Source organism: Gorilla gorilla, chromosome 18 (assembly GCF_029281585.2).
Source record: "Gorilla gorilla gorilla isolate KB3781 chromosome 18, NHGRI_mGorGor1-v2.1_pri, whole genome shotgun sequence".
Taxonomy (NCBI): domain Eukaryota; kingdom Metazoa; phylum Chordata; class Mammalia; order Primates; family Hominidae; genus Gorilla; species Gorilla gorilla.
In genome coordinates, this window is record NC_073242.2 from 104,875,106 (window position 1) to 104,901,001 (window position 25,896).

Genomic DNA, 25,896 nt, shown 5'->3' on the forward strand with positions numbered 1-25,896 from the left:
TTATTTATTTATTTTTTTTTTTGAGACAGTTTCTCCCTTGTTGCCCAGGCTGGAGTGCAATGGGGCAATATCAGCTCACCGCAACCTCTGCTTCCCAGGTTCGAGCGATTCTCCTGCCTCAGCCTCCCGAGTGGCTGGGATTACAGACATGTGCCACCACTCCCAGCTGATTTTGTATTTTTAGTAGAGATAGGGTTTCTCCATGTTGGTCAGGCTGGTTTTGAACTCCCTACCTCAGGTGATCCGCCCACCTCGGCCTCCCAAAGCGTTGGGATTACAGGCGTGAACCACCGTGCCCAGCCAAGATCTACACTATTATGTCACCCCAGAAAGTGAACTCTCACTCTTCCCAGCCAGTCTCTTTCTTATCATAGGTTAGCTTGCTTATTCTGGAATTTCGCATATACAGATGCATGCCATGCCATAGGTACTCTTTTGTGTCTGCTTTGTTCTGCTCAACACCATGTTACTGAAATCATTACCATTGTTGTATGGTTCTCTAACTCCATCATTTCCATTTCGGACTCAGCATATGCTGAGTTCAACCTGTTGAAGGGCTATCTCTGTTTAATTCACCATCTGAAAGAAACATTTAAAATTGAGATGTTTTCAAGAATATATAGTTAAATCCTGAGGAATCGATGTAGAAATGTTATCACAAGCTGTCTGAACTTACTCAGGGGAAGTCTTCGTCTTCACTCACATAAGAGTCTAATGGAATTAATATCAACAATCTTAGAGAAATCCCACACTATTCATGCCATTTTCATGATCTCCACCTTGGTAATTTTTTTTTTTTTTTTTTGAGACAGAGTCTCGCTCTGTCACCCAGGCTGAAGTGCAGTGGTGCGATCTCAGCTCACTGCAACCTCTGCCTCCCGGGTTCAAGTGATTCTTCTGCCTCAGCCTCCCAAGTAGCTGGAACTATAGGCGCGTGCCACCATGCCCTGCTAATTTTTTGTATTTTTAGTAGAGATGGGTTTCAGCGTGTTAGCTAGGATGGTCTCAATCTCCTGATCTCGTGGTCCACCCACCTCGGCTTCCCAAAGTGCTGGGATTGCAGGCGTGAGCCACCACGCCCAGCCCACCTTGTTAATTTTTAAGCACTAAAATTTGATACTTATTTGTGAATGAAGTAATCTCTTCATTGTATTTTTTTTTTTTTTACTTATGCTGAGCTTTAAATGACAAAGATTCATATAATCCAAGAGAGAAGTATTATTTAGAGGGATTCTTTTGCCATGTGATATATAATAAATGCATCCAATGTTATACATCAATTTAAAAAACAAGTAAATAACTTTAAAGAAAAGATAACTACTGGCCAGGTGCAGTGGCTCACACTTGTATTCCCAGCACTTTGGGAGGCCGAGGCAGGTGGATCATGAGGTCAGGAGTTGGAGACCAGCCTGGCCAAGATGGTGAAACCCTGTTTCTACTAAAAATACAAAAATTAGCCGAGCGTGGTGGCAGGCGCCTGTAATCCCAGTTACTCAGTAGCTGAGGCAGGAGAATCGCTTGAATCCGGGAGGCGGAGGTTGCAGTGAGCTGAGATCATGCCACTGCAATCTAGCCTGGGTGACAGAGCAAGACTTTGTCTCAAAACAAAAAGAAAAGAAAAGATAATTACTTTATACTTAGCTTGTCTTACCCATGAGTGACGGGCTGCATGTGGCCCAGGACAGTTTTGAATGCAGTTCAACACAAATTTGTAAACTTTCTTAAAACATTAGGAGATTTTGGCCAGGTACAGTGGCTCATGCCTGTAATCCCAGCACTTTGGGAGGCTGAGGCGGGCAGATTACCTGAGGTCAGGAGTTCGAGACCACCCTGACCAACATGGCAAAACCCCATCTCCACAAAAAATACAAAAATTTGCTGAGTGCACTGTCAGGCACCTGTACTCCCAGCTACTCAGGAGGCTGAGGCAGGAGAATCACTTGAACCTGAGAGGCAGAGGTTGCAGTGAGCCGAGAGAGCACACCACTGCACTCCAGCCTGGGTGACAGAGTGAGACCCCATCTCAAAAACAACAAACAAAAACAAAAACAAAAAAATGGCCGGGCACGGTGGCTCACACCTGTAATCCCAGCACTTTGGGAGGCCAAGGCAGGCAGATCGCCTGTCAGGAGTTCAAGGCCAGACTGGCCAACATGGTGAAACCTCATCTCTACTAAAAATACAAAAATTAGTCGGGCATGGTGGCAGAGACCTGTAATCTCAGCTACTTGGGAGGCTGAGGCAGGAGAATGGCTTGAGCCCAGGAGCTGGAGGTTGCAGTGAGCCGAGATTGCACCACTGCACTCTAGCCTGGGTGACTGAGTGGAGCGGAACTCTGTCTCAAAAAAAAAAAAAAAAAAAAAAAAAAAAAGGTTTTTTTTTTTTAGATCATCAGCTATTGTTAGTGTATGTTATGTGTGGCTCAAGACAACTTTGCTTCTTTTAATATAGGCAGGGAAGTCAAAAGATTGGATATCCCTGCTTTATACCGAGAAAGACAACACCCCACATTTGCAATGCCTAAAAACACTACCAGCCATCTGAAAAACATGAGACTTCTAACTTCTGTTCTTTTTTGTAGCAGTGGAATCCCACGGTGATATCTGAGGGATGTGGTTACCTTTTGGAGGAGGTTGACGGTTTCTAAGGATGATTCTTTCTGAGTGAAATATTGTCGGTGTCATTGACCTTTTCATTATTTCAACTATTATTATTCCAGGTTATCAATACTCTGGCTGACCATCATCATCGTGGGACTGACTTTGATGAAAGTCCTTGGTTACATATCATTATTGAGTTTCCGAGAAGTTATGAAGTTGTCATTACCCTCTGGACAGTGTACCTTTGGGTGAGTATACTAACTTTCTGTAGAGGTATACTTGTAATCACAAATAAGAATAAATTATGTAAAACAATTCACGTTTCTGGACTTCATTATGAATATGTGGTTTTATCCAAAAAATCAGGGAAATGACTTATTAGCACAAGAATTATGAAAATATCTGCCATTTACATTATGAAAATTAAATAGGTCAGTGTTTGTTTAATAGAATGTCAAGAGAGCTTTTGGTCAAAAATAAGTTTTTTTAATCTTTGTGCTATTTGTCACAAATGGAGTATGAGGTTTCGTCACTTAAATAGGAAATTCTTTCTAAACTCTTCTGCTTTATAGTTCTATCATATGGGTGGAAGGAAAGTTTCCAGTCTCCTCTGTGAAGATTCACTGCAGAAATGAGCTGACAACAGACAGCTTAACAGGAAAAGAAAAACATAGAACAGGCATAAACATGGGAACCAGCTGAAAAATGAGACTGCTAGAAGGGCTGGATGGTTGATGCTTAAAGAGCACCCTCTTCTGAGGGGAGAGGGAGATAGATGGAGATGTAGGCCATTTAGAGGGGCAGCAAATGATTTTTAGGGGAAATGAAAGAGCCCAAGGAACAAACAATTGGCCTGAGACAAAGTTCCTCTGAGGTCATAGGGACGAGGTGACAAACTGCCGGAAGGTGAAGGGCAGAACTGCACTGCGTCTCATGATGCAGAGAAAGCCCCAGAGAATCTCTTAGAACTGCCCTCCAAGAGAATCAATGAAAAGTGTGTCTGGGCAGGGTAATTTTGAATGACATCATTCAAAGTGCATGTTCCCACTTGCAACTGGAGAGAGATCAGTATGTCAAAAGTCTGTACTTGGTAAGAATTTGGCTGCTAAGTTGTGCCATAATTTGTCTTTTGAGCCTTTTTTCCTTTGGGTAAGTTGAGCTCTACATTTTGTCTTGCCATTCATGACAGTAAAAATGTGGTTGTCTGGGGGCTGAACCTCCTTCTGAACAATGATCCAAGATAAAAGTACTAATACCACAATGCTTTTTTATATTCAAGGGAAGAGGAAGTATGTTTCAGTTTTACCACCTAGATAATTACACGTCATTTGGCACTGCCTTTCAAGATATGTAGAAAACAGAAAATATGTGAGTTATGAAGATATCTAGGCACATTTAACATTCTCTATGCCACTTAGTCCTGAACAGAGAATTTTCGGTATAAATTGGAGGAAGCTTTTTTTTTTTTTTTTTTCTTTTCTCACCCCCAAGACGAGTCTCCCTCTGTTGCCCAGGCTGGAGTATAATGGTGTGACCTCGGCTCACTGCAACCTCCACCTCCTGGCTTCAAGTGATTCCCCTGCCTCAGCCTCTCAAGTAGCTGGGATTACAGGTGCCCACCACCATGCCCAGCTAATTTTTTATTTTTAGTAGAGTCGGGGTTTTACCATGTTGGCCAGGCTAGTCTCAAAACCCGACCTCAAATGATCCACCCGCCTCAGCCTCCCAAAGTGCTGGGATTACAAGCGTGAGCCACCACTTGAGCCAGGGGAAGTTTTTAAATTTACCACTTTTTAACAATTCCATTTAGGAAAGTTCAGTTGAGCTGTTGGACTTGGACAACTTCGCACCTCTCATCTTTGTCGTTGTCATCTAGTCATCTATACCATTACCTCCTAGGCAGGGACATCATGGGTGCCATGAAGCATTCATGCGTGATGGCATTTCTTTGCTTCTCATTTCTTCATGTGTTTGACATTTCTCCTAGCTCCAAACTGGGCCAGCTACCTTTCCTGTGAAATCTAGCAGTAGCTGTGGGATTGACGTGGTTGCTGTTTTCATCTTTTTAGATTACCCATTGCTTCTCTCGAAATCCTAGTACATGATTTTTTTTTTTTATCCTATGTGCAGAAATCAGGAAAAAACAAATTCTACAAAGAATTTGAAAGATATTATTTCAGGCCAGGTGTGGTGGCTCATGCCTGTAATCCCAGCACTTTGGGAGGCTGAGGCAGATGGATCACTTGAGGTCAGGAGTTCAAGACCAGATGGGCCAACATGGTGAAACCCCATCTCTACTAAAAAGACAAAAATTAGGCAGGCATGGTAGCAGGCACCTGTAATCCCAGCTACTTGGGAGGCCGAGGCACAAGAATCGCTTGAATCTGGGAGGTGGAGTGTGCCGTGAGCCAAGGTAGCACCACTGCACTTCAGCATGGTTGAGAGTGACACTCCGTCTCAAGAAAAAAGTCATTTCAATGACTACCTCAGGAGATTCATAGGTATCTGACCCACATCTGAGATGGGATTTGCATTGCATTTTAGCTATGATGAGAACAAATATTTAATATCTTCAAAGATTAAAAGCATACTGTGATAATATGGAAATCTTGGTGGGAATTCAGTCATTAGTGAGGATGTTTTGCGTTAAGTTCAAACCAGCCTCAATGAAGCTGATGTGAGGGAAGGGAAAGTGAACTCTGAGTAGAGCAGGGACAGAAGGAAGATGCTCCAGTGCAGATCAGGAAGGAGCAGGGGGTGAAATGTTACAAATTCTAGAACTCAGAGAGCTGAAGGTAATTACTTCCTTTTCAAGTTCTGAAACATGTTAACCTGTGGTAAAATACTTATGATAATTACCATCTAACCGTGTTGAAGTGTGCAGTTCCGTTGTGTGAAGTATATTCATGTCATTTTTTTTTTTTTTTTTTTGAGACGGAGTCTCACTCTGTCACCAGGCTGGAGTGCAGTGGTGGGATCTTGGCTCACTGCAACCTCTGCCTCCTGAGTTCAAGCAGTTCTCCTGCCTCAGCCTCCCGAGTAGCTGGGACTACAGGCGTGCATCACCATGCTCAGCTAATTTTTGTATTTTTAGTAGAGACGGGGTTTCACCATGTTGCCCAGGATGGTCTCCATCTCTTGACCTTGTGATTCACCCACCTCAGCCTCCCAAAGTGCTGGGATTACAGGCGTGAGCTACCGCACCTGGCCTATTTTTTTTTTTTTTTTTTTTTTTTTTTTTTTTTTTTGAGACAGAGTTTCAATTTTGTTGCCCAGGTTGGAGTGCAATGGCACAATCTCAGCTCACCACAACCTTTTCCTGCTGGGTTCAAGTGATTCTCCTGCCTCAGCCTCCCGACTAGCTGGGATCACAGGCATGCACCACCATGCCTGGCTAATTTTGTATTTTTAGCAGAGACAGCGTTTCTCCATGTTGGTGAGGCTGGTCTCAAACTCCCGACCTCAGGTGATCCGCCTGCCTCGGCCTCCCAGAGTGCTGGGATTACAGGAGTGAGCCACCGTGCCAGCCTCATGTCATTCTTGTGTGTGTGTGTGTGTGTGTGTGTGTGTGTGTGTGTGTGTGTGTGTGTGACAGAGTCTCATTCTGTCGCTCAGGCTGGAGTGCAGTGGTGTGATCTTGGCTCACTGCAACCTCCGCCTCCCAGCTTCAAACGGTTCTCTGCCTCAGCCTCCCGAGTAGCTCGGATTACAGGCGCCCCTGCCATGCCCGGCTAATTTTTGTATTTTTAGTAGAGACGGGGTGTCACCATCTTGGCCAGGCTGGTCTTGAACTCCTGACCCCGTGATCCACCTGCCTCGGCCTCCCAAAGTACTGGGATTATACGCATGAGCCACCGTGCCCAGCCGTCATTCTTATATTATTATTTCCTAGTTGTCTTTCCTGAAGACTATCTTCCAGTCTGAAAATGGACATGATGGATCCACGGATGTACAGCAGAGAGCCTGGAGGTCCAACCGCCGTAGACAGGAAGGTATGGCTCTGTTGGAGTCCCCATAGTGTGGAAATGAGTTTGCCCTGGAAAGGGAAAGAACAGCTTCTTGCCCTCAGGTTTCTCACCTTCTCCTCTCCTCACTCTCACCAAGGGCTGAGGTCCATTTGTATGCACACAAAGAAAAGAGTTTCTTCCTTTCCAGGAATTAAAATTGGCCTGGAAGACATCTGTCCTTTACGGAAACAGGTGGAAACAAAAGTTCAAGCTAAAATCCGTAAGACGAAGGTCATAAAGAAAGTCAACCATCATTACAAAATCAATGGAAAGAGGAAGACCGCCAAAAAACAGTAAGATGTGCCTTGACACAAATACTGTTGTATGAACCATGTGCCAATCAAAGTAGACAACTGTAAAGTCCTTGAGAATATTTTCTACAATATTTGTGGCAAATTCAGTGGGTTCAAAATTGAGTTTGTCCTTTCTGCTTCATTAGTTTAAGCTGTGTAATTCCTTTCCCTTCCTACATTCTTGTTTGTCATTTTTTCGGGGGAAGAGGAGTTGCTAGTACTGGCATTGGTTTTCCTTTCTCTCTCTTTTTTTTTTTTTTTTTTTTTTTTTTTTTCCCCTGAGATGGAGCTTTGCTGTTGTTGCCCAGGCTGTAGTGCAATGGCACAATCTCAGCTCACTGCCTTTTGGGTTCAAGCGATTCTCCTGCCTCAGCCTCCCGAGTAGCTGGGATTACAGGTGCCCACCACCACACCCAGCTTATTTTTGTATTTTTACTAGAGATGGGGTTTCACCATGTTGTCCAGGCTGGTCTCGAACTTCTGACCTCAGGTAATCCACCTGCCTCAGCCTCCCAAAGTGCTGGGATTAGAGGCGTGAGCCACCACAGCCAGCCTTTTTTTTTTTTTTAATTTTGAGATAGAGTCTCGCTCTGTCGCCCAGGCTGGAGTGCTATGGTGCAATCTTGGCTCACTGCAACCTCTGCCTCCCAGTTTGAAGCAATTCTGCCTCAGCTTCCCGAGTAGCTTGGATTACAGGTGTGTGCCACCACATTTGGCCAATTTTTTTTTTTGAGACAGAGTCTCACACTGTCACCCAGGCTAGAGTGCAGTGGCATGATCTTGGCTCGCTGCAACCTCCACCTCCCAGGTTCAAGCGATTCTTATCCCTCAGCCTCTTGAGCAGCTGGGACTACAGGCATATGCCACCATGCCCGGATAATTTTTGTATTTTTAGTAGAGGCGGGGTTTCACCATATTGGCCAAGCTGGTCTAGAACTCCTGACATCATGATCCGCACACCTCGGCCTCCCAATGTGCTGGGATTACAGGCATGAGCCACCGTGCCCAGCCCAATATTTGTAATTTTAGTAGAGATAGAGGTTCACCATGTTGGCCAGGCTAGTCTTGAACTCCTGACCTCAGGTGATCTGCCTACCTCAGCCTCCCAGTGTGAGCCACCACACCCAGCCTGGATTGTTGAATTCAATGCTTGGGTCACCTCCAGATTCATTTTCACAGTCTTTCATGTTTTGGTCATATTACATTGTATTTTGCTGCCATATGACTGATCTTTTTTTGTTAAATGTGAGATACTTGTTAAAAAATATTTAGCAATGAATTGAGGCCTAGTAGCATGTTATCTTGCTGCAGAAGAGATGGGAGTCTACTTCTGGGGGATGGTCAGGGGTCCTCCATACAGGCTGCAATTGAGGTCGTCGGTGCAGGCTCAGTCCCTACAAAGGCCAGGGTATTTCCTGTCCACCTCTATTCTGATGCATGACTCTTCTGGGTCTCAACCAGAGCCAGTGGACTTCAGTATGGGTCGCTTTCATTGGCAGACCCTCAATCCACTTGTTTTCCTTCTAATCCCACGCATGTGTGCAAAAGCTGCTGTGCTTCTTTGCATCTCAGTAGTTCCTTCTGGAATTCAGCAATGAAACTCAGGGAAATGGGTTCCAAATGCGAGGCTGACTTTCGTCCTGGGTTTCCTTCTTCTCCATCTTCACCTCATGTCTGTTTACTGCCATGTTAGCAATTTGATGTATTCAATCATGGGTTTTATATTCTGTTTGGTGTCCCCCATTGTTCTCATCGGAGATCAGAAGCTTCAGATGCACTTATGTCAACTCAAGAGTAGAATGCTTCCTTAGCTTCCCTCCAGAGTCAGGTTTTGTGTTTCTAGTTCCCAAGTGCACAGCAGGAGTAGTGATGTTCTCACTGGCTTCTCATTTGCATTAAACTGTGAGCTTCTTTAGCGTGGGGACAGGACCCTGCTCCCATTGCATTCTCAGCACCTCACCACACACTCCTTGTTGGAGGCCACTCCAGACAGCATGTGCTGAAGGATGCCCTGTGGTCAGAAACAAGTTCATTAACTTTCTCTTTGAAGTGTTTTCGTCCCTGTTTCCTAGCGTTCTGGGAATTTTACACATGCTTCCTATAAAACCAAGTATCAGGTGAGATCCTTAGGATCAGGACCATGAATCAAGTGGTGTGAGGGCAACACAGCAAACTTACCCTTTTTAGGCCGTTTCCTTTTTCTGCCCTCAATCTCTGTGAACTGAACCTTGTTAAAGTCAGTCAACACCAGGGTGGATGGTTTGCCGTTGTCACCTATTTTCAGGACATAACACCCTGACTTAGGAGCCATTCCAATCATTTGTAATTCAATAGATGCGCCCAGCATTCAGATTGCCTTTTCTCTCAACCAGGATCTTTAAAGTCGATGACAAGAGTTCCAGTCCTGAATCATGGCAGAGTGCAGTAGTGAACTGCGGGGTTAATGACACCATATTCTGGAAGGACCTCTCTATGGCTGATGGTCTCAGTTCCGGCATCAGCCTCTGACTGAGAATCAGGTCTCACACAGGAGGAGTCAGATGAGGAGCAATCCTCTGCTTCCGATGGAGTTAGTTGTGATGAATTGGTGAGGTCTGGTTTTTCACAGTGAACTAAAATGAGCTTTCGCTGTGTCAAGCACAAGACTGACCCCAGAAACACACATAGTGCACCTCATAGAAGCTTTTAATAGTCTTTATATTTACTAAAGAATAGGACTAACCATGGAACTATGAAGATGAGCTGGAAATGACAGGTGACTTGCCAGCAGGCCAGAGTGTGACTTTTTTTTTGTCCCTCAGTGGGAGGTGTCCATTCTCCCTTCGGTTGTGAGAATCAGTTGGTTCATTTGTGGAAAGGTTGCAGGGGGGATCTTTGAATCACAGCCTTCAGATGCCAGAAGGGCAGAGGGAATCCCACACGGGCTGGTGGATCATGTGTGTGCATTTCTCTCCCTTCTAATCTGAGGAAACTAAGCATGAAGGAATGTGAGCATGCAGAAAAGGAGAGGTAGGTATCAGAGGCAGAGGAAAATGGGAAATTGGATATGAAAGAAATACACACCTACAAGTGAGTTCAGAAACTGAACCCCACCGTCTTGGGAAACGCCCATTGGAGTGTTGTTTTTAACCTCTGTACAATGTTTAGACCCTGTAAATGCAGAAATAGAAACAAATGGTCAGAAGACATATCGTGAGAGAGAGAGAGTTCACAAAACAGAAAACAAAGTACCTTAATATTTACCAGTGACCAAAAGATGTGAAGCAGCAAAAGGTCTCCTGACCCCATTGCCAGCTAGACTGTGTGGAAACTCGGTTCATACCAGCTATTCTAGGGGTGGGGTGAGTTGTTGTCATCCTTAGGAAAGTGTGTTGTTGTAGGATCAGCCGCATCCTTCAAAAGGACTATGCCTGTTTATAAGCCCAGCTGTTTCTGCCCTGTGAAACACGGTAAGGATATTAATACAAAGAGAATACAGCTTTATGATAAAAGATGCTCAATGAAGGATGAATTAGGGATACACTGAGAATGGGGAAGGAAACTATCATCTCAGAAGTCAGCAGGCAGTAAGCAAGAGGAGGAATCAATATAGCAACAGTTTGGATCAGACTGTACAGTTTTTTTGTTTTTGTTTTTGTTTTTCTGAGATGGAATCTCGCTGTGTCACCCAGGCTGTAGTGCAATGACGTGATCTTGGCTCACTGCAACCTCCGCCTCCCAGGTTCAAGTGATTCCCCTGCCTCAGCCTCCCGAGTAGCTGGGATTACAGGTGCCTGCCACCACGCCTGGCTAATTTTTTGTATTTTTAGTAGAGAAGGGTTTTCACCATATTAGCTACAATGGTCTCAATCTCCTGACCTCATGATCCATCCGCCTCGCCCTCCCAGAGTGCTGGGATTACAGGCGTCAGCCACCGTGACCGCCTCAGACTGTACTCTTATAGCCATCTGAAATACGTTTTCTAGGTAGAGATAGATTGTGTAAGGGTACAGTTGTGAGGATAACAGAAACATGGCAGATTATTTAAAATCATCCTGAAAGTGGTGCTTTATCTGATGAAAGTGATTGTAATCCATAGGAAGATGTTTCAACGTGCGCAAGAGTTGCGGCGGCGGGCAGAGGACTACCACAAATGCAAAGTAAGGAGCTTCCTCCCCGCAGTTGCAGGATAGTTCAGTGCTGATGCAGATGATGCCACGGCCCTTAGACTCTCTCAACATTCAATTTCTCATGTGTTGGCTTTTTCAGATCCCCCCTTCTGCAAGAAAGCCTCTTTGCAACTGGGTAAGTTTGCTTGTTTTCCTTGCTTTTGGACATAGTCTGCCAGGTCAGGACATGGATACATTTTTCTCCCTACAGCTCTGTGCTCAAGCCCTGCAGAGGGAGATGGCAGAGAGAAAGGCTGCCTACAAGCATCACAGTCCCATCCCTGTTGGTAATCATGTTGTGCAAAAACACTTTCATACCCACCCAGTGGGGCCCCTGATCTAATATTCTAAGTTTCAGAGGTCCCGTATTTGTAACAGCAAGTGGGCCCTGACTGTAAATTAGTGAAGAGTGAATGTAACTTATTACCCACAGGGACAATTCCAAATGAAGGCCTTAAATGATGCTCAGCTAAGCTGGTTCTTGTGTGGCCTCTGTACCATCAAAAGCTGCCGAGTCCTATGATTACACGTGATGGGACTTGTACACTTGAAGTGAAACACAGTTTTAAAACTTGCTTTGTTTAGAATTCCCACCTCATTTTTCCATGGACAAAAGTATTCTTCATGTCCTAGTGCACTTACAATTTGGTATTACCTGGGAGTGAAAAGAAATATTATAGCCATGCCTAACTGACTTCTTGAGAGAAGATTGTTCTGTCAGAAAACCCTCTCCCAGTTCCCCTGCAGCTCTTCAGGAATCCACATCTCTCCAGAGCTCTTTGTTCTCATGGGTGGCACCTCCAGAGTGAAGAAGATCCTTTGTCAAGAAGGGAAACAGAGGGGAAATGAGAGGGTCCTGCAGGCAGAGCTGGAATCAACTTCCACTCTGCCTCTTGCAAGCTGTGTGACCCTGGGCACAATTTCTCCTTCCTCTGGAAACCTCTGTTTTCTTAGATTTGGAGCAGGGTGGTCACACTGACCTTGCAGAGTTCTGAGAATCAGAGACAGAACATAAAAGGCCTGGGAAACATTCTCCAAAAAGAAGCTGCAACATGTGTGGACAATGGGCTTTTCATGCCTCTCTTACTGTCTGTTGACCTGGTGCAAGAAACATGCTCTGGTGATGGCTGTGAGGGAGGAATGAGGATAGACATAGACACTCTTGTGTCTCAAACATGCTTCTTTATTACTCTGTTATGACTCTGTCTTCCCTGGGGCAGGACCCCAGCCTGCCTACATTTGCAGACAGACACAGTGGCATGTGGAGACAACAGTGTGTCCCAATGACTTTTCTTTACCCCCCAGCTGTCGGCAGTACTCAGTGGAAGGGTGATATTATGACGCTGATACTGCTATTTTGAAACCTGGAGGATGGAAAGGTGCAAAAATCTATCACCAGCAACAGAAGGTGCAGACTGTGTTGGTGGCGGTAATTTTGTCCATCAAATGGATATGTGTGAAAACATTCCCTCCTTTGTCCCTACAGGTCAGAATGGCGGCAGCGGAGCATCGTCATTCTTCAGGATTGCCCCACTGGCCCTACCTCACAGTTGAAACTTTAAAAAGCAGGATGGGCCACCAGCCACCTCCTCCAACTCAACAACATTCTATAACTGATAACTCCCTGAGCCTCAAGACACCTTCCGAGTGTCCGCTCACTCCTCTTCCACCCTCACCTCCACCGTCAGCTCCACCCTCAGCGGATGATAATCTCAAGACACCTCCCTTAGCTACTCAGGAGGCTGAGGCAGAAAAAACACCCAAACCCGAGAGGCGGAGGGCCGCTGACGTGCAACCAACACCCGAGAGGCCTAGGGCCGCTGACGTGCAACCATCACCGAAACCCGAGAGGCCGAGGGCCGCTGAGATGGAACCATCATCACCCGAACCCGAGAGGCCGAGGGTCGCTGACGTGGAACCACCACCGAAACCCGAGAGGCAGAGGGCCGCTGACGTGCAACCATCACCGAAACCCGAGAGGCCGAGGGCCGCTGACGTGCAACCAACACCGAAACCCGAGAGGCCGAGGGCCGCTGACGTGCAACCACCACCGAAACCCGAGAGGCGGAGGGCCGCTGACGTGGAACCATCATCACCCGAACCCGAGAGGCCGAGGGTCGCTGACGTGGAACCACCACCGAAACCCGAGAGGCCGAGGGCCGCTGACGTGCAACCATCACCGAGAGGCGGAGGGCCGCTGACGTGCAACCAACACCGAAACCCGAGAGGCGGAGGGTCACTGACATGCAACCATCGCCGAAACCCGAGAGGCGGAGGGCCGCTGATATGCAACCATCGCAGTAACCCGAGAGGCCAAGGGCCCCTGACTTGCAACCATCATCACCCGAACCCAAGAGGCGGAGGGTCGCTGACGTGGAAGCACCACCGAAACCCGAGAGGCCGAGGGCCACTGACATGGAACTGTCATCACCCGAACCCAAGAGGCAGAGGGCCGCTGACGTGGAACCACCACCGAAACCCGAGAGGCCGAGGGCCGCTGACATGGAACCATCATCACCCAAACCCAAGAGGCGGAGGGTCGCTGATGTGGAACCACCACCGAAACCCGAGAGGCAGGGGGCCGCTGACGTGCAACCATCGCCGAAACCCGAGAGGCCGAGCGCCCCTGACGTGCAACCATCATCACCCGAACCCAAGAGGCGGAGGGTCGCTGACGTGGAACCACCACCGAAACCCGAGAGTCCGAGGGCCGCTGACGTGCAACCATCACCGAAACCCGAGAGTCCGAGGGCCGCTGACGTGGAACCATCATCACCCGAACCCCGAGAGGCGGAGGGCCGCTGACGTGCAACCAACACCGAAACCCGAGAGGCCGAGGGCCGCTGACGTGCAACCACCACCGAAACTCGAGAGGCGGAGGGCCGCTGACGTGGAACCATCATCACCTGAACCCGAGAGGCCGAGGGTCGCTGACGTGGAACCACCACCGAAACCCGAGAGGCCGAGGGCCGCTGACGTGGAACCATCATCACCTGAACCCGAGAGGCCGAGGGCCACTGATGTGCAACCATCACCGAAACCCGAGAGGCAGAGGGCCGCTGACATGGAACCATCACCGAAACCCGAGAGGCCGAGGGCTGCTGACATGGAACCATCATCACCCGAACCCGAGAGGCCGAGGGTCGGTGACGTGGAACCACCACCGAAACCCGAGAGGCAGAGGGCCGCTGATGTGCAACCATCACCAAAACCCGAGAGGCCGAGGGCCGCTGACGTGCAACCACCACCGAAACCCGAGAGGCGGAGGGCCGCTGACGTGGAACCATCATCACCCGAACCCGAGAGGCCGAGGGCCGCTGACGTGCAACCACCACCGAAACCCGAGAGGCGGAGGGCCGCTGACGTGCAACCATCACCGAAACCCGAGAGGCCGAGGGCCGCTGACGTGCAACCATCGCCGAAACCTGAGAGGCCGAGGGCCGCTGACGTGGAACCATCATCACCCGAACCCGAGAGGCCGAGGGCCGCTGACGTGCAACCATCACCGAAACCCGAGAGGCCGAGGGCCGCTGACGTGCAACCATCACCGAAACCCGAGAGGCGGAGGGCCGCTGACGTGGAACCATCATCACCTGAACCCGAGAGGCCGAGGGTCGCTGACGTGGAACCACCACCGAAACCCGAGAGGCCGAGGGCCGCTGACGTGCAACCATCACCGAAACCCGAGAGGCTGAGGGCCGCTGACGTGCAACCACCACCGAAACCCGAGAGGCGGAGGGCCGCTGACATGCAACCACCACCGAAACCCGAGAGGCCGAGGGCCGCTGACGTGCAACCATCACCGAAACCCGAGAGGCCGAGGGCCGCTGACATGGAACCATCATCACCCGAACCCGAGAGGCAGAGGGCCGCTGACGTGCAACCATCACTGAAACCCGAGAGGCCGAGGGCCGCTGACGTGCAACCACCGCCGAAACCCGAGAGGCCGAGGGCCGCTGACGTGCAACCATCACCGAAACCCGAGAGGCCGAGGGCCGCTGACATGGAACCATCATCACCCGAACCCGAGAGGCCGAGGGTCGCTGACGTGCAACCATCACCGAAACCCGAGAGGCGGAGGACCGCTGACTTGCAACCATCACTGAAACCCGAGAGGCCGAGGGCCGCTGACGTGCAACCAACACCGAAACCCGAGAGGCCGAGGGCCGCTGACGTGCAACCATCGCCGAAACCCGAGAGGCCAAGGGCTGTTGACGTGCAACCATCGCCGAAACCCGAGAGGCCGAGGGCCACTGACGTGGAACCATCATCACCCGAACCCGAGAGGCCGAGGGTCGCTGACGTGCAACCATCACCGAAACCCGAGAGGCGGAGGGCCGCTGACATGGAACCATCATCACCCGAACCCGAGAGGCCGAGGGTCGGTGACGTGGAACCATCACCGAAACCACCACCGAAACCTGAGAGGCAGAGGGCCGCTGACGTGCAACCATCACCGAAACCCGAGAGGCCGAGGGCCGCTGACGTGCAACCAACACCGAAACCCGAGAGGCCGAGGGCCGCTGACGTGCAACCATCGCCGAAACCCGAGAGGCCGAGGGTCGCTGACGTGCAACCATCACCGAAACCGGAGAGGCAGAGGGCCGCTGACGTGCAACCATCACCGAAACCCGAGAGGCCGAAGGCCGCTGACGTGCAACCATCGCCGAAACCCAAGAGGCCGAGGGCCACTGACGTGCAACCATCATCACCTGAACCCAAGAGGCGGAGGGCCACTGACGTGGAACCACCACCGAAACCCGAGAGGCGGAGGGCAGCTGACGTGCAACCATCACCGAAACCCGAGAGGCCGAGGGCCGCTGATGTGCAACCATCGCCGAAACCCGAGAGGCCGAGGGCCGCTGACGTGCAACCACCACCGAAACCCGAGAGGCCGAGGGCCGCTGACGTGCAACCATCACCGAAACCTGAGAGGCCGAGGGCCGCTGACATGGAACCATCATCACCCGAACCCGAGAGGCCGAGGGTCGCTGACGTGCAACCATCACCGAAACCCGAGAGGCGGAGGACCGCTGACGTGCAACCATCACTGAAACCCGAGAGGCCGAGGGCCGCTGACGTGCAACCAACACCGAAACCCGAGAGGCCGAGGGTTGTTGACGTGCAACCATCGCCGAAACCCGAGAGGCCGAGGGTTGTTGACGTGCAACCATCGCCGAAACCCGAGAGGCCGAGGGCCACTGACGTGGAACCATCATCACCCGAACCCGAGAGGCCGAGGGTCGCTGACGTGGAACCACCACCGAAACCACCACCGAAACCCGAGAGGCAGAGGGCCGCTGACGTGCAACCATCACTGAAACCCGAGAGGCCGAGGGCCGCTGACGTGCAACCATCGCCGAAACCCGAGAGGCCGAGGGCCGCTGACGTGCAACCACCACCGAAACCCGAGAGGCCGAGGGCCGCTGACGTGGAACCACCACCGATACCCGAGAGGCCAAGGGCCGCTGACGTGCAACCATCACCGAAACCTGAGAGGCCGAGGGCCGCTGACATGGAACCATCATCACCCGAACCCGAGAGACCAAGGGTCGCTGACGTGCAACCATCACCGAAACCCGAGAGGCGGAGGACCGCTGACGTGCAACCATCACTGAAACCCGAGAGGCCGAGGGCCGCTGACGTGCAACCAACACCGAAACCCGAGAGGCCGAGGGCCGCTGACGTGCAGCCATCGCTGAAACCCGAGAGGCCAAGGGTTGTTGACGTGCAACCATCGCCGAAACCCGAGAGGCCGAGGGCCACTGACGTGGAACCATCATCACCCGAACCCGAGAGGCCGAGGGTCGGTGACGTGGAACCACCACCGAAACCACCACCAAAACCTGAGAGGCAGAGGGCCGCTGACGTGCAACCATCACTGAAACCCGAGAGGCAGAGGGCCGCTGACATGCAACCACCACCGAAACCCGAGAGGCCAAGGGCGGCTGACGTGCAACCACCACCGAAACCCGAGAGGCGGAGGGCCGCTGACGTGGAACCATCATCACCCGAACCCGAGAGGCCGAGGGTCGCTGACGTGGAACCACCACCGAAACCCGAGAGGCCGAGGGCCGCTGACGTGCAACCATCACCGAGAGGCGGAGGGCCGCTGACGTGCAACCAACACCGAAACCCGAGAGGCGGAGGGTCACTGACATGCAACCATCGCCGAAACCCGAGAGGCGGAGGGCCGCTGACATGCAACCATCGCAGTAACCCGAGAGGCCAAGGGCCCCTGACTTGCAACCATCATCACCCGAACCCAAGAGGCGGAGGGTCGCTGACGTGGAAGCACCACCGAAACCCGAGAGGCCGAGGGCCACTGACATGGAACTGTCATCACCCGAACCCAAGAGGCAGAGGGCCGCTGACGTGGAACCACCACCGAAACCCGAGAGGCCTAGGGCCACTGACATGCAACCATCACCGAAACCCAAGAGGCGGAGGGCCGCTGACGTGCAACCAACACCGAAACCCGAGAGGCGGAGGGTCACTGACATGCAACCATCGCCGAAACCCGAGAGGCGGAGGGCCGCTGACGTGCAACCATCGCAGTAACCCGAGAGGCCAAGGGCCCCTGACTTGCAACCATCATCACCCGAACCCAAGAGGCGGAGGGTCGCTGACGTGGAAGCACCACCGAAACCCGAGAGGCCGAGGGCCACTGACATGGAACTGTCATCACCCGAACCCAAGAGGCAGAGGGCCGCTGACGTGGAACCACCACCGAAACCCGAGAGGCCTAGGGCCACTGACATGCAACCATCACCGAAACCCAAGAGGCGGAGGGCCGCTGACGTCCAACCAACACCGAAACCCGAGAGGCAGGGGGCCGCTGATGTGCAACCATCGCCGAAACCCGAGAGGCCGAGCGCCCCTGACGTGCAACCATCATCACCCGAACCCAAGAGGCGGAGGGTCGCTGACGTGGAACCACCACCGAAACCCGAGAGTCCGAGGGCCGCTGACGTGCAACCATCACCGAAACCCGAGAGTCCGAGGGCCGCTGACGTGGAACCATCATCACCCGAACCCCAAGAGGCAGAGGGCCGCTGACGTGCAACCAACACCGAAACCCGAGAGGCCGAGGGCCGCTGACGTGCAACCACCACCGAAACCCGAGAGGCGGAGGGCCGCTGACATGGAACCATCATCACCCGAACCCGAGAGGCCGAGGGCCGCTGACGTGCAACCATCACCGAAACCCGCGAGGCCAAGGGCCGCTGACATGCAACCATCACCGAAACCCGAGAGGCCGAGGGCCGCTGACGTGCAACCATCACCGAAACCCGAGAGGCCGAGGGCCGCTGACGTGCAACCATCACCGAAACCTGAGAGGCCGAGGGCCGCTGACATGGAACCATCATCACCCGAACCCGAGAGGCCGAGGGCCGCTGACGTGGAACCATCATCACCCGAACCCAAGAGGCGGAGGGTCACTGACGTGGAACCACCACCGAAACCCGAGAGGCCGAGGGCCGCTGACGTGCAACCAACACCGAAACCCGAGAGGCGGAGGGCCGCTGACGTGGAACCATCATCACCCGAACCCAAGAGGCGGAGGGTCGCTGACGAACCACCACCGAAACCTGAGAGGCCGAGGGCCGCTGACGTGCAACCATCACCGAAACCCGAGAGGCCGAGGGCCGCTGACGTGCAACCGTCACCGAGAGGCGGAGGGCCGCTGACGTGCAACCAACACCGAAACCCGAGAGGTGAAGGGCTGCTGACGTGCAACCATCGCCGAAACCCGAGAGGTGGAGGGCCGCTGACGTGCAACCAACACCGAAACCCGAGAGGCCAAGGGCCGCTGACATGGAACCATCATCACCCGAACCCAAGAGGCAGAGGGCCGCTGACGTGGAACCACCACCGAAACCCGAGAGGCGGAGGGTCACTGACATGCAACCATCGCCGAAACCCGAGAGGCGGAGGGCCGCTGACGTGCAACCATCGCCGAAACCCGAGAGGCCGAGGGCCCCTGACTTGCAACCATCATCACCCGAACCCAAGAGGCGGAGGGTCGCTGACGTGGAAGCACCACCGAAACCCGAGAGGCCGAGGGCCACTGACATGGAACCGTCATCACCCAAACCCAAGAGGCAGAGGGCCGCTGACATGGAACCACCACCGAAACCCGAGAGGCGGAGGGTCGCTGACGTGCAACCACCGTCAAAACCCGAGAGGCGGAGGGCCGCTGACGTGCAACCAACACCGGAACCCGAGAGGCCGAGGGCCGCTGACATGGAACCATCATCACCCGAACCCAAGAGGCGGAGGGTCGCTGACGTGGAACCACCACCGAAACCCGAGAGTCCGAGGGCCGCTGACGTGGAACCATCATCACCCGAACCCCGAGAGGCGGAGGGCCGCTGACGTGCAACCAACTCCGAAACCCGAGAGGCCGAGGGCCGCTGACGTGCAACCATCGCCGAAACCCGAGGGGCCGAGGGCCGCTGACATGGAACCATCATCACCCGAACCCAAGAGGCGGAGGGTCGCTGACGTGGAACCACCACCGAAACCCAAGGGGCCGAGGGCCGCTGACGTGCACCCGCCGAAACCCGAGAGGCGGAGGGCCGCTGATGTGCAACCACCGCCGAAACCCGAGAGGCCGACGGCCGCTGACGTGCAACCAACACCGAAACCCGAGAGGCCAAGGGCCCCTGACATGGAACCACCATGCAAACCCAGGAGGCCGAGGGCCGCTGACGTGGAACCATCATCACCCGAACCCAAGAGGCGGAGGGTCGCTGACGTGCAACCACCGCCGAAACCCGAGAGGCCGAGAGCCGCTGACGTGCAACCATCACCGAGAGGCCGAGGGCTGCTGACGTGCAACCAACACCGAAACCCGAGAGGCGGAGCGCCGCTGACGTGCAACCACTGCCAAAACCCGAGAGGCGGAGGGCCGCTGACGTGGAACCGTCATCACCCGAACCCAAGAGGCCGAGGGCCGCTGACGTGGAACCACCGCCGAAACCCGAGAGGCGGAGGGCCGCTGACGTGCAGCCAACACCCGAGAGGCCTAGGGCCACTGACGTGCAACCATCACCGAAACCCAAGAGGCGAAGGGCTGCTGACGTGCAACCAACACCGAAACCCGAGAGGCCGAGGGCCGCTGACGTGCAACCATCACCGAAACCCGAGAGGCGGAGGGGCGCTGACGTGCAACCACCACCGAAACCCGAGAGGCCAAGGGCCCCTGACGTGCAACCATCATCACCCGAACCCAAGAGGCGGAGGGTCGCTGACGTGGAACCACCACCGAAACACGAGAGGCCGTGGGCCACTGACATGGAACCATCATCACCCGAACCCAAGAGGAAGATGGCCGCTGACGTGGAACCACCACCGAAACCCGAGAGGCGGAGGGTCGCTGACGTGCAACCACCGCCGAAACCCGAGAGGCGGAGGGCCGCTGACGTGCAACCATCGCCGAAACCCGAGAGGCGGAGGGCCGCTGACATGGAACCATCATCACCCGAACCCAAGAGGCGGAGGGTCGCTGACGTGGAACCACCACCGAAACCCGAGAGGCCGAGGGCCACTGACACGGAACCATCATCACCCGAATCCCGAGAGGCAGAGGGTCGCTGACGTGGAACCACCACCGAAACCCGAGAGGCCGAGGGCCGCTGACGTGCAACCATTGCCGAAACCCGAGAGGCGGAGGGCCGCTGACGTGCAACCACCACCGAAACCCGAGAGGCCGAGGGCCGCTGACGTGCAACCACCACCGAAACCCAAGAGGCCGAGGGCCGCTGACGTGCAACCACCACTGAAACCCGAGAGGCCGAGGGCCGCTGACGTGGAACCATCATCACCCGAACCCAAGAGGCGGAGGGTCACTGACATGGAACCACCACCGAAACCCGAGAGGCCAAGGGCCCCTGACATGGAACCACCATGCAAACTCAGGAGGCCGAGGGTCGCTGACGTGGAACCATCATCACCCGAACCCAAGAGGCGGAGGGTCGCTGACGTGCAACCACCGCCGAAACCCGAGAGGCCGAGGGCCGCTGACGTGCAACCATCACCGAGAGGCGGAGGGCCGCTGACGTGCAACCATCACCGAAACCCCAGAGGCCGAGGGCCGCTGACGTGCAACCAACACCGAAACCCGAGAGGCGGAGGGCCACTGACGTGCAACCACCGCCGAAACCCGAGAGGCGGAGGGCCGCTGACGTGCAACCACCGCCGAAACCCGAGAGGCGGAGGGCCGCTGACGTGCAACCACCGCCGAAACCCGAGAGGCCCAGGGCCGCTGACGTACAACCACCGCCGAAACCCGAGAGGCCGAGGGCCGCTGACGTGCAACCATCATCACCCGAACCCAAGAGGCGGAGTTTGAGTTAGCTTGGAACAGGCTATTGCAGTCAAGCCTGAGCAATAAGAATAAAACTGAGTAGAACAAAATAAAAAAATAAAAAAACAAAACCTACACTCCAAAAACGAACTAACAAAGAATAAATAAATAATATAAAAATAAAATAAAAACTGCAGTCCTTATGTTATTGCTTTGTTTCGATATCTGGTATGATTGCCTGAGGGACCTGAGGTTTTTAATCATGGGGGTTTTAATCTTTAGAAGTGGTTGGTTATGTAAAATATTATTATTTTTTTTTTTTTGAGACTGGATTTTGCTGTGTCACCCAGGCTGGAGTGCAGTGGCTTGATCACAGCTCACTGCAGCCTCAATCTCCTGGGCTTCAAGCAATCCTCCTGCCTCAGCCTCCCAAGTAGCTTGGATCACAGATGTGTGCCACCACGCCTGGCCAATGTTAAAAAATCCTTTAACTTTTTTGTAGAGATGCACTCCTGGACTCAAGCGATCCTCCTACTTGTCCCGACCACCAGCCTCTTTCTGATAAACATTTACACTGTTTATTATCTGATGCCATTTCTATCTTCTTCCTTGTCATCCAGACATCAAAGAATTAGGTTTCTTCAGGGTTTTCTTTTTCAAGTGCTCAGTGTTAAAGATCACTCACATTAGGGCCAGACACCACGGCTCATGCCTGTAATCCCAGCACTTTGGGAGGCCGAGGCGGGCAGAGCACTTGAGGTGGGGAGTTTGAGACCAGCCCGGCCAACTTGGTGAAACCCCACCTCTACTGAAAAAAATACAAAAATGAGCTGGGCGTGATGGTGCATGCCTGTAGTCCCAGCCACTTGGGAGGCTGAGGCATGAGAATCGCTTGAACCCAGGAGGCAGAGGTTGTAGTGAGCCAAGATCACATCAGCACACTCTAGCCTGGGTGACAGAGCGAGACTCTGACTCAAAAAATAAATAAATAAAATAAATATCACTTACATTAGATATACCCAAGGGGTGGTCTATAGAGAGTTGGAAGCAGTGGTTATTGCAACAGGGGCACGGAAGTCATCTGGCTATGCCAGGATGCCCAGGGGATACTCGGGGTGGGTGGCATGGTGGTGCTGGGGACTCACCGCACAGGACACTGATTGACGCACTGCCAGGAGTAGCGCTCTGTCTTGGGGCTGCAGCCGGCCTCCTCAGCTCGAGTGTAACAACAGTCGTGGCCATGGCAGCACCTGCGGATGTCACATGGGCAGGACAGCAGGTGGGTGAAGCTCTCTCCTGGCCTTCCTCTGCTGCCAGGACCATGGGTGACTGAAGACCCCCAGGGAGGCACAGCATCCTCTTATCTAAGATTTTTTTTTTTTTTTTTTTTTAAGAGACAGGGTCTTTCTCTGTCGCCCAGGCTGGAGTGCAGAGGCACAATCATAGCTCACGGCAGCCTTGAACTCCTGGGCTCAAGCGATCCTCCCACTTCAGTGTCCCAAGTAGCTGAGACTACAGGCACACGCCAGCATGCCCGGCTGGTTTTTTAATTTGTATTTCCTTTGAGACAGCGTATCTCTCTGTTGCTCAGGCTGGAGTGCAATGGCTCAATCAGCTCACTTTAGCCTTGAACTCCCGGGCTCAAGTGATACTGCCACCTCAACCTCCCAAGTATGCTACTACAGGAACACAAACTCCTTTTTTAAATTTTTTGTGGATATGGGGGTCTCACTATGTTGCCTAGGCTGGTCTCGAACTCCCAGGCTCAAGCAGTCCTCCTACCTCAGCCTCCCCAAATGCTGGGATTACAGGTGGGAGCTACTGTACGCCTGGCCTTATCTAAGCTGTTTCCCTGAAAATGCCCGTCTTGGGTAATGATTCCATTGGCCCCACCATGCCCTGTCCTGCTTTCCTGGCTGTGCCCGAGCTTGGTCCCTGCCTGCCTGCCTGCCTCACTCTCTGGGTCTCGAGCTCCTGTGACACGTGACTCCTCTCTCTTCCTGGAGTGATCCAAGCCCTGCCACTTCCTGACTTTGCCCACATTGTACCCTCTGCCTGGGGCAACTTCATGTCTTCCCATTGTCCCTTAGGCCTCAGCCCAGGCACAAGCCCCTGCCTGCGGAGGTCATCCAGGCCTCACCAGGCTACACCCTCTCATAAAATTGGATTTCCTCCCTTCAGGGCAGGTTTATAATGAAACCCTCCTCAGAGGCCAGCTGCGGTGACACCCATCTGTAATCCCAGCACTTTGGGAGGCTGAGGTGGGAGGATCACTTGAGGCCAGGGGGTCGAGACCAGCCTGGGCAACATAAGAGAGACTCTTGTCTCTCTTGTCTCTATAACAAATTTAAAAATTAGCTCCCCAGGCCAGGCTCAGTGACTCCTGCCTGTAATCCCAACACTTTGAGAGGCCGAGGCAGGTGGATCACGAGGTCAGGAGCTCGAGAGCAGCCTGACCAACATGGCGAAACCCTGTGTCTACTAAAAATACAAAATTAGCCAGGCATGCTGGCACGCACCTGTAATCCCAGCAACTCGGGAGGCTGAGGCAGGAGAATCGCTTGAACCCAGGAGGTGGAGGTTGCGGTGAGCCAAGATCACGCCATTGCAGTCCAGCCTGAGCAACAGAGCAAGACTCTGTCTCGAGAAAATAAAAACACACAAAAAATTAACTCGCCATGATGGCACATGCCTATAGTCCTAGCTACTTGGGAGGCTGAGGTGGGAGGATTCCCTTCAGCCCAGGAGTTTGAGGCTGCAGTGAGCCACTATGATTGTGCCACTGCACTCTAACCTGGGCAAAAGCGAGACCCCAGGCTAGAGTGCATGATTTTGGGTCACTGCAACCTCCACCTCCCAGGTTCGAGTGATTCTCCTGCCTCAGCTTCTTGAGTAGCTGGGACTACAGGCATGTGCCACCACGCCTGGGTAATTTTTGTATTTTTAGTAGAGACAGAGTTTAGTAGAGACCATGGTGAAACCCCATCTCTACAAAAAACAGCTGGGCATGGTAGTGCACACCTGTAATTCCAGCTACTTGGGAGGCTGAGGCACGAGAATCATTTGCATCTTGGAGGCAGAGTTTGCAGTGAGCTGAGATCGCACCACTGCACTCCAGCCGGGATGACAGAGCAAGACCCTGTCTCAAAAAAAAAAAAGAAAAAGGAACAAACAACAGCAACAACAAAAAAAAAACCTCTGTGTCAATCACAGCCTTCGAGCTAGGGGAGAGGCGGCCGAATTCTGCCCTCTGCTAACGAGCTATAGCTTTGTGGAAATGGGTGAGTGCTGTGCCCTTGTGAGCCTCAGGGCCCCATCTGTAAAATGGGTATAACTGTCATGCCCGTCTTTAAGAACAGCCTTGGGGGTAAATGAATGGAAGTCATGGAAAGATCTCAGCCCACAACCTTCCACAGAACAGGCGCTTCTCACACAGTAAGTAGCAGGAGTGCAGAGGCTGCAGGCATGAATCCAGCCAGACTGCCTGGGTTCAAGTCCCAGCTCCCACGTCTTGGTAACTAAGTGGCCTCAGACAAGTTACTTAGTATTTCTTTTTTCTTTTTTTTTTTTCAGACGGAGTTTTGCTCTGTCACCCAGGCTGGAGTGCAGTGGTGTGATCTCGGCTCACTGCAACCTCTGCCTCCCGGGTTCAAGCAATTCTCCTCCCTCAGCCTCCTGAGTAGCTGGAATTACAGGCACCTGCCACCACACCCAGCTAATTTTTGTATTTTTAGTAGAGACGGGGTTTCACCATGTTGGCCAGGATGGTCTCGAACTCCTGACCTCGTGATCTGCCTGCCTCAGCCTCCCAAAGTACTGGGATTACAGGCATGAGCCACCGCACCTGGACACGTTACTGAATATTTCTGTGCCTTGGTTTCTTCATCTGTGAAATGGGATTGTTGTGAGAATGCAACGGGATTCCCAGGGCAGTTCCTAGTGCATAGTCTGGCTGCCTTTGTGTGTGTGTGTGTGTGTGTGTGTGTGTGTGTGTGTGTGTGTGTGTGCGTGTGCATGTGTGTGTGTGTGTTTAATATAGAGACACGCTATCACCCTCCTGTCTCCACCACATCTCAGATGGGAAGGGAGAGTGTCCTGGATTAGCCACAGGCCAAGCATGGGTCATCCCTTCATCTGCATAGGGCGCCAGTTCACATTAGCCTTTTATGAGCCACAGACCAAATCCTTCATCCAGATAAGGGGTAGCCAATAGAACCTCAAAAGCAGTACTTAAAACCCAGGAGGCTGGGTGCCATGGCTCGTGCCTGTAATCCCAGCACTTTGGGAGGCCGAGGTGGGCCGATTAACGAGGTCAGGAGTTCAAGACCAGCCTGTCCAACATGGTGAAACCCCATCTCTACAAAAAATATGAAAATTAGCCGGGCGTGGTGGGTGCTTACCTGTAATCCCAGCTACTTGGGAGGCTGAGGCCAGAGAATCACTTGAACTCAGGAGGCGGAGATTGCAGTGAGCCAAGATCATGCCACTGTGCTCCAGCCTGGGTAAGAGACTTCTCAAAAATAATAATAATAAAAA

The 25,896-nt window shown here is 52.5% G+C and overlaps 1 protein-coding gene and 2 long non-coding RNA genes across 11 annotated transcripts in view; 1 reads left to right on the plus strand and 2 right to left on the minus strand.

Annotated features, from left to right (window-relative positions):
- The window catches only part of LOC129527737 (uncharacterized), a 5,130-nt gene extending 4,358 nt beyond the window's left edge, over positions 1-772 (minus strand). Inside the window, exon 1 of the long non-coding RNA XR_008672798.2 lies at positions 483-772. This is a non-coding gene — a long non-coding RNA (uncharacterized lncRNA). The remainder of the gene's footprint in view (positions 1-482) is intronic.
- LOC129527721 (serine/arginine repetitive matrix protein 2-like) overlaps positions 1-21,563 on the plus strand; it is a 26,329-nt gene extending 4,766 nt beyond the window's left edge. For 5 of the 8 annotated variants that reach the window (XM_063699754.1, XM_063699756.1, XM_063699760.1 and 2 more), the window contains exons 3-8: positions 2,720-2,848; positions 6,493-6,592; positions 6,705-6,900; positions 10,979-11,039; positions 11,149-11,184; positions 12,535-21,563. In XM_063699754.1, coding sequence (XP_063555824.1) covers positions 2,720-2,848; positions 6,493-6,592; positions 6,705-6,900; positions 10,979-11,039; positions 11,149-11,184; positions 12,535-21,405 — 9,393 coding nt within the window. In that variant the 3' untranslated portion in view covers positions 21,406-21,563. The remainder of the gene's footprint in view (positions 1-2,719; positions 2,849-6,492; positions 6,593-6,704; positions 6,901-10,978; positions 11,040-11,148; positions 11,185-12,534) is intronic. The other 3 variants (XM_055366498.2, XM_063699759.1, XM_055366497.2) reach the window with 1 other exon arrangement.
- On the minus strand, positions 3,248-25,345 carry LOC129527729 (uncharacterized). Of its 2 annotated transcripts, XR_008672782.2 has the most exons (5): positions 24,382-25,345; positions 23,880-23,997; positions 22,506-22,610; positions 10,144-10,337; positions 3,248-10,050 (listed from the first exon to the last, which is right to left on the minus strand). It is a non-coding gene; the product is annotated as an uncharacterized lncRNA (long non-coding RNA). The 2 variants fall into 2 exon arrangements; XR_008672781.2 differs by having other exon boundaries at positions 23,880-25,345.
- Between the last annotated feature and the right edge of the window lie 551 nt (positions 25,346-25,896).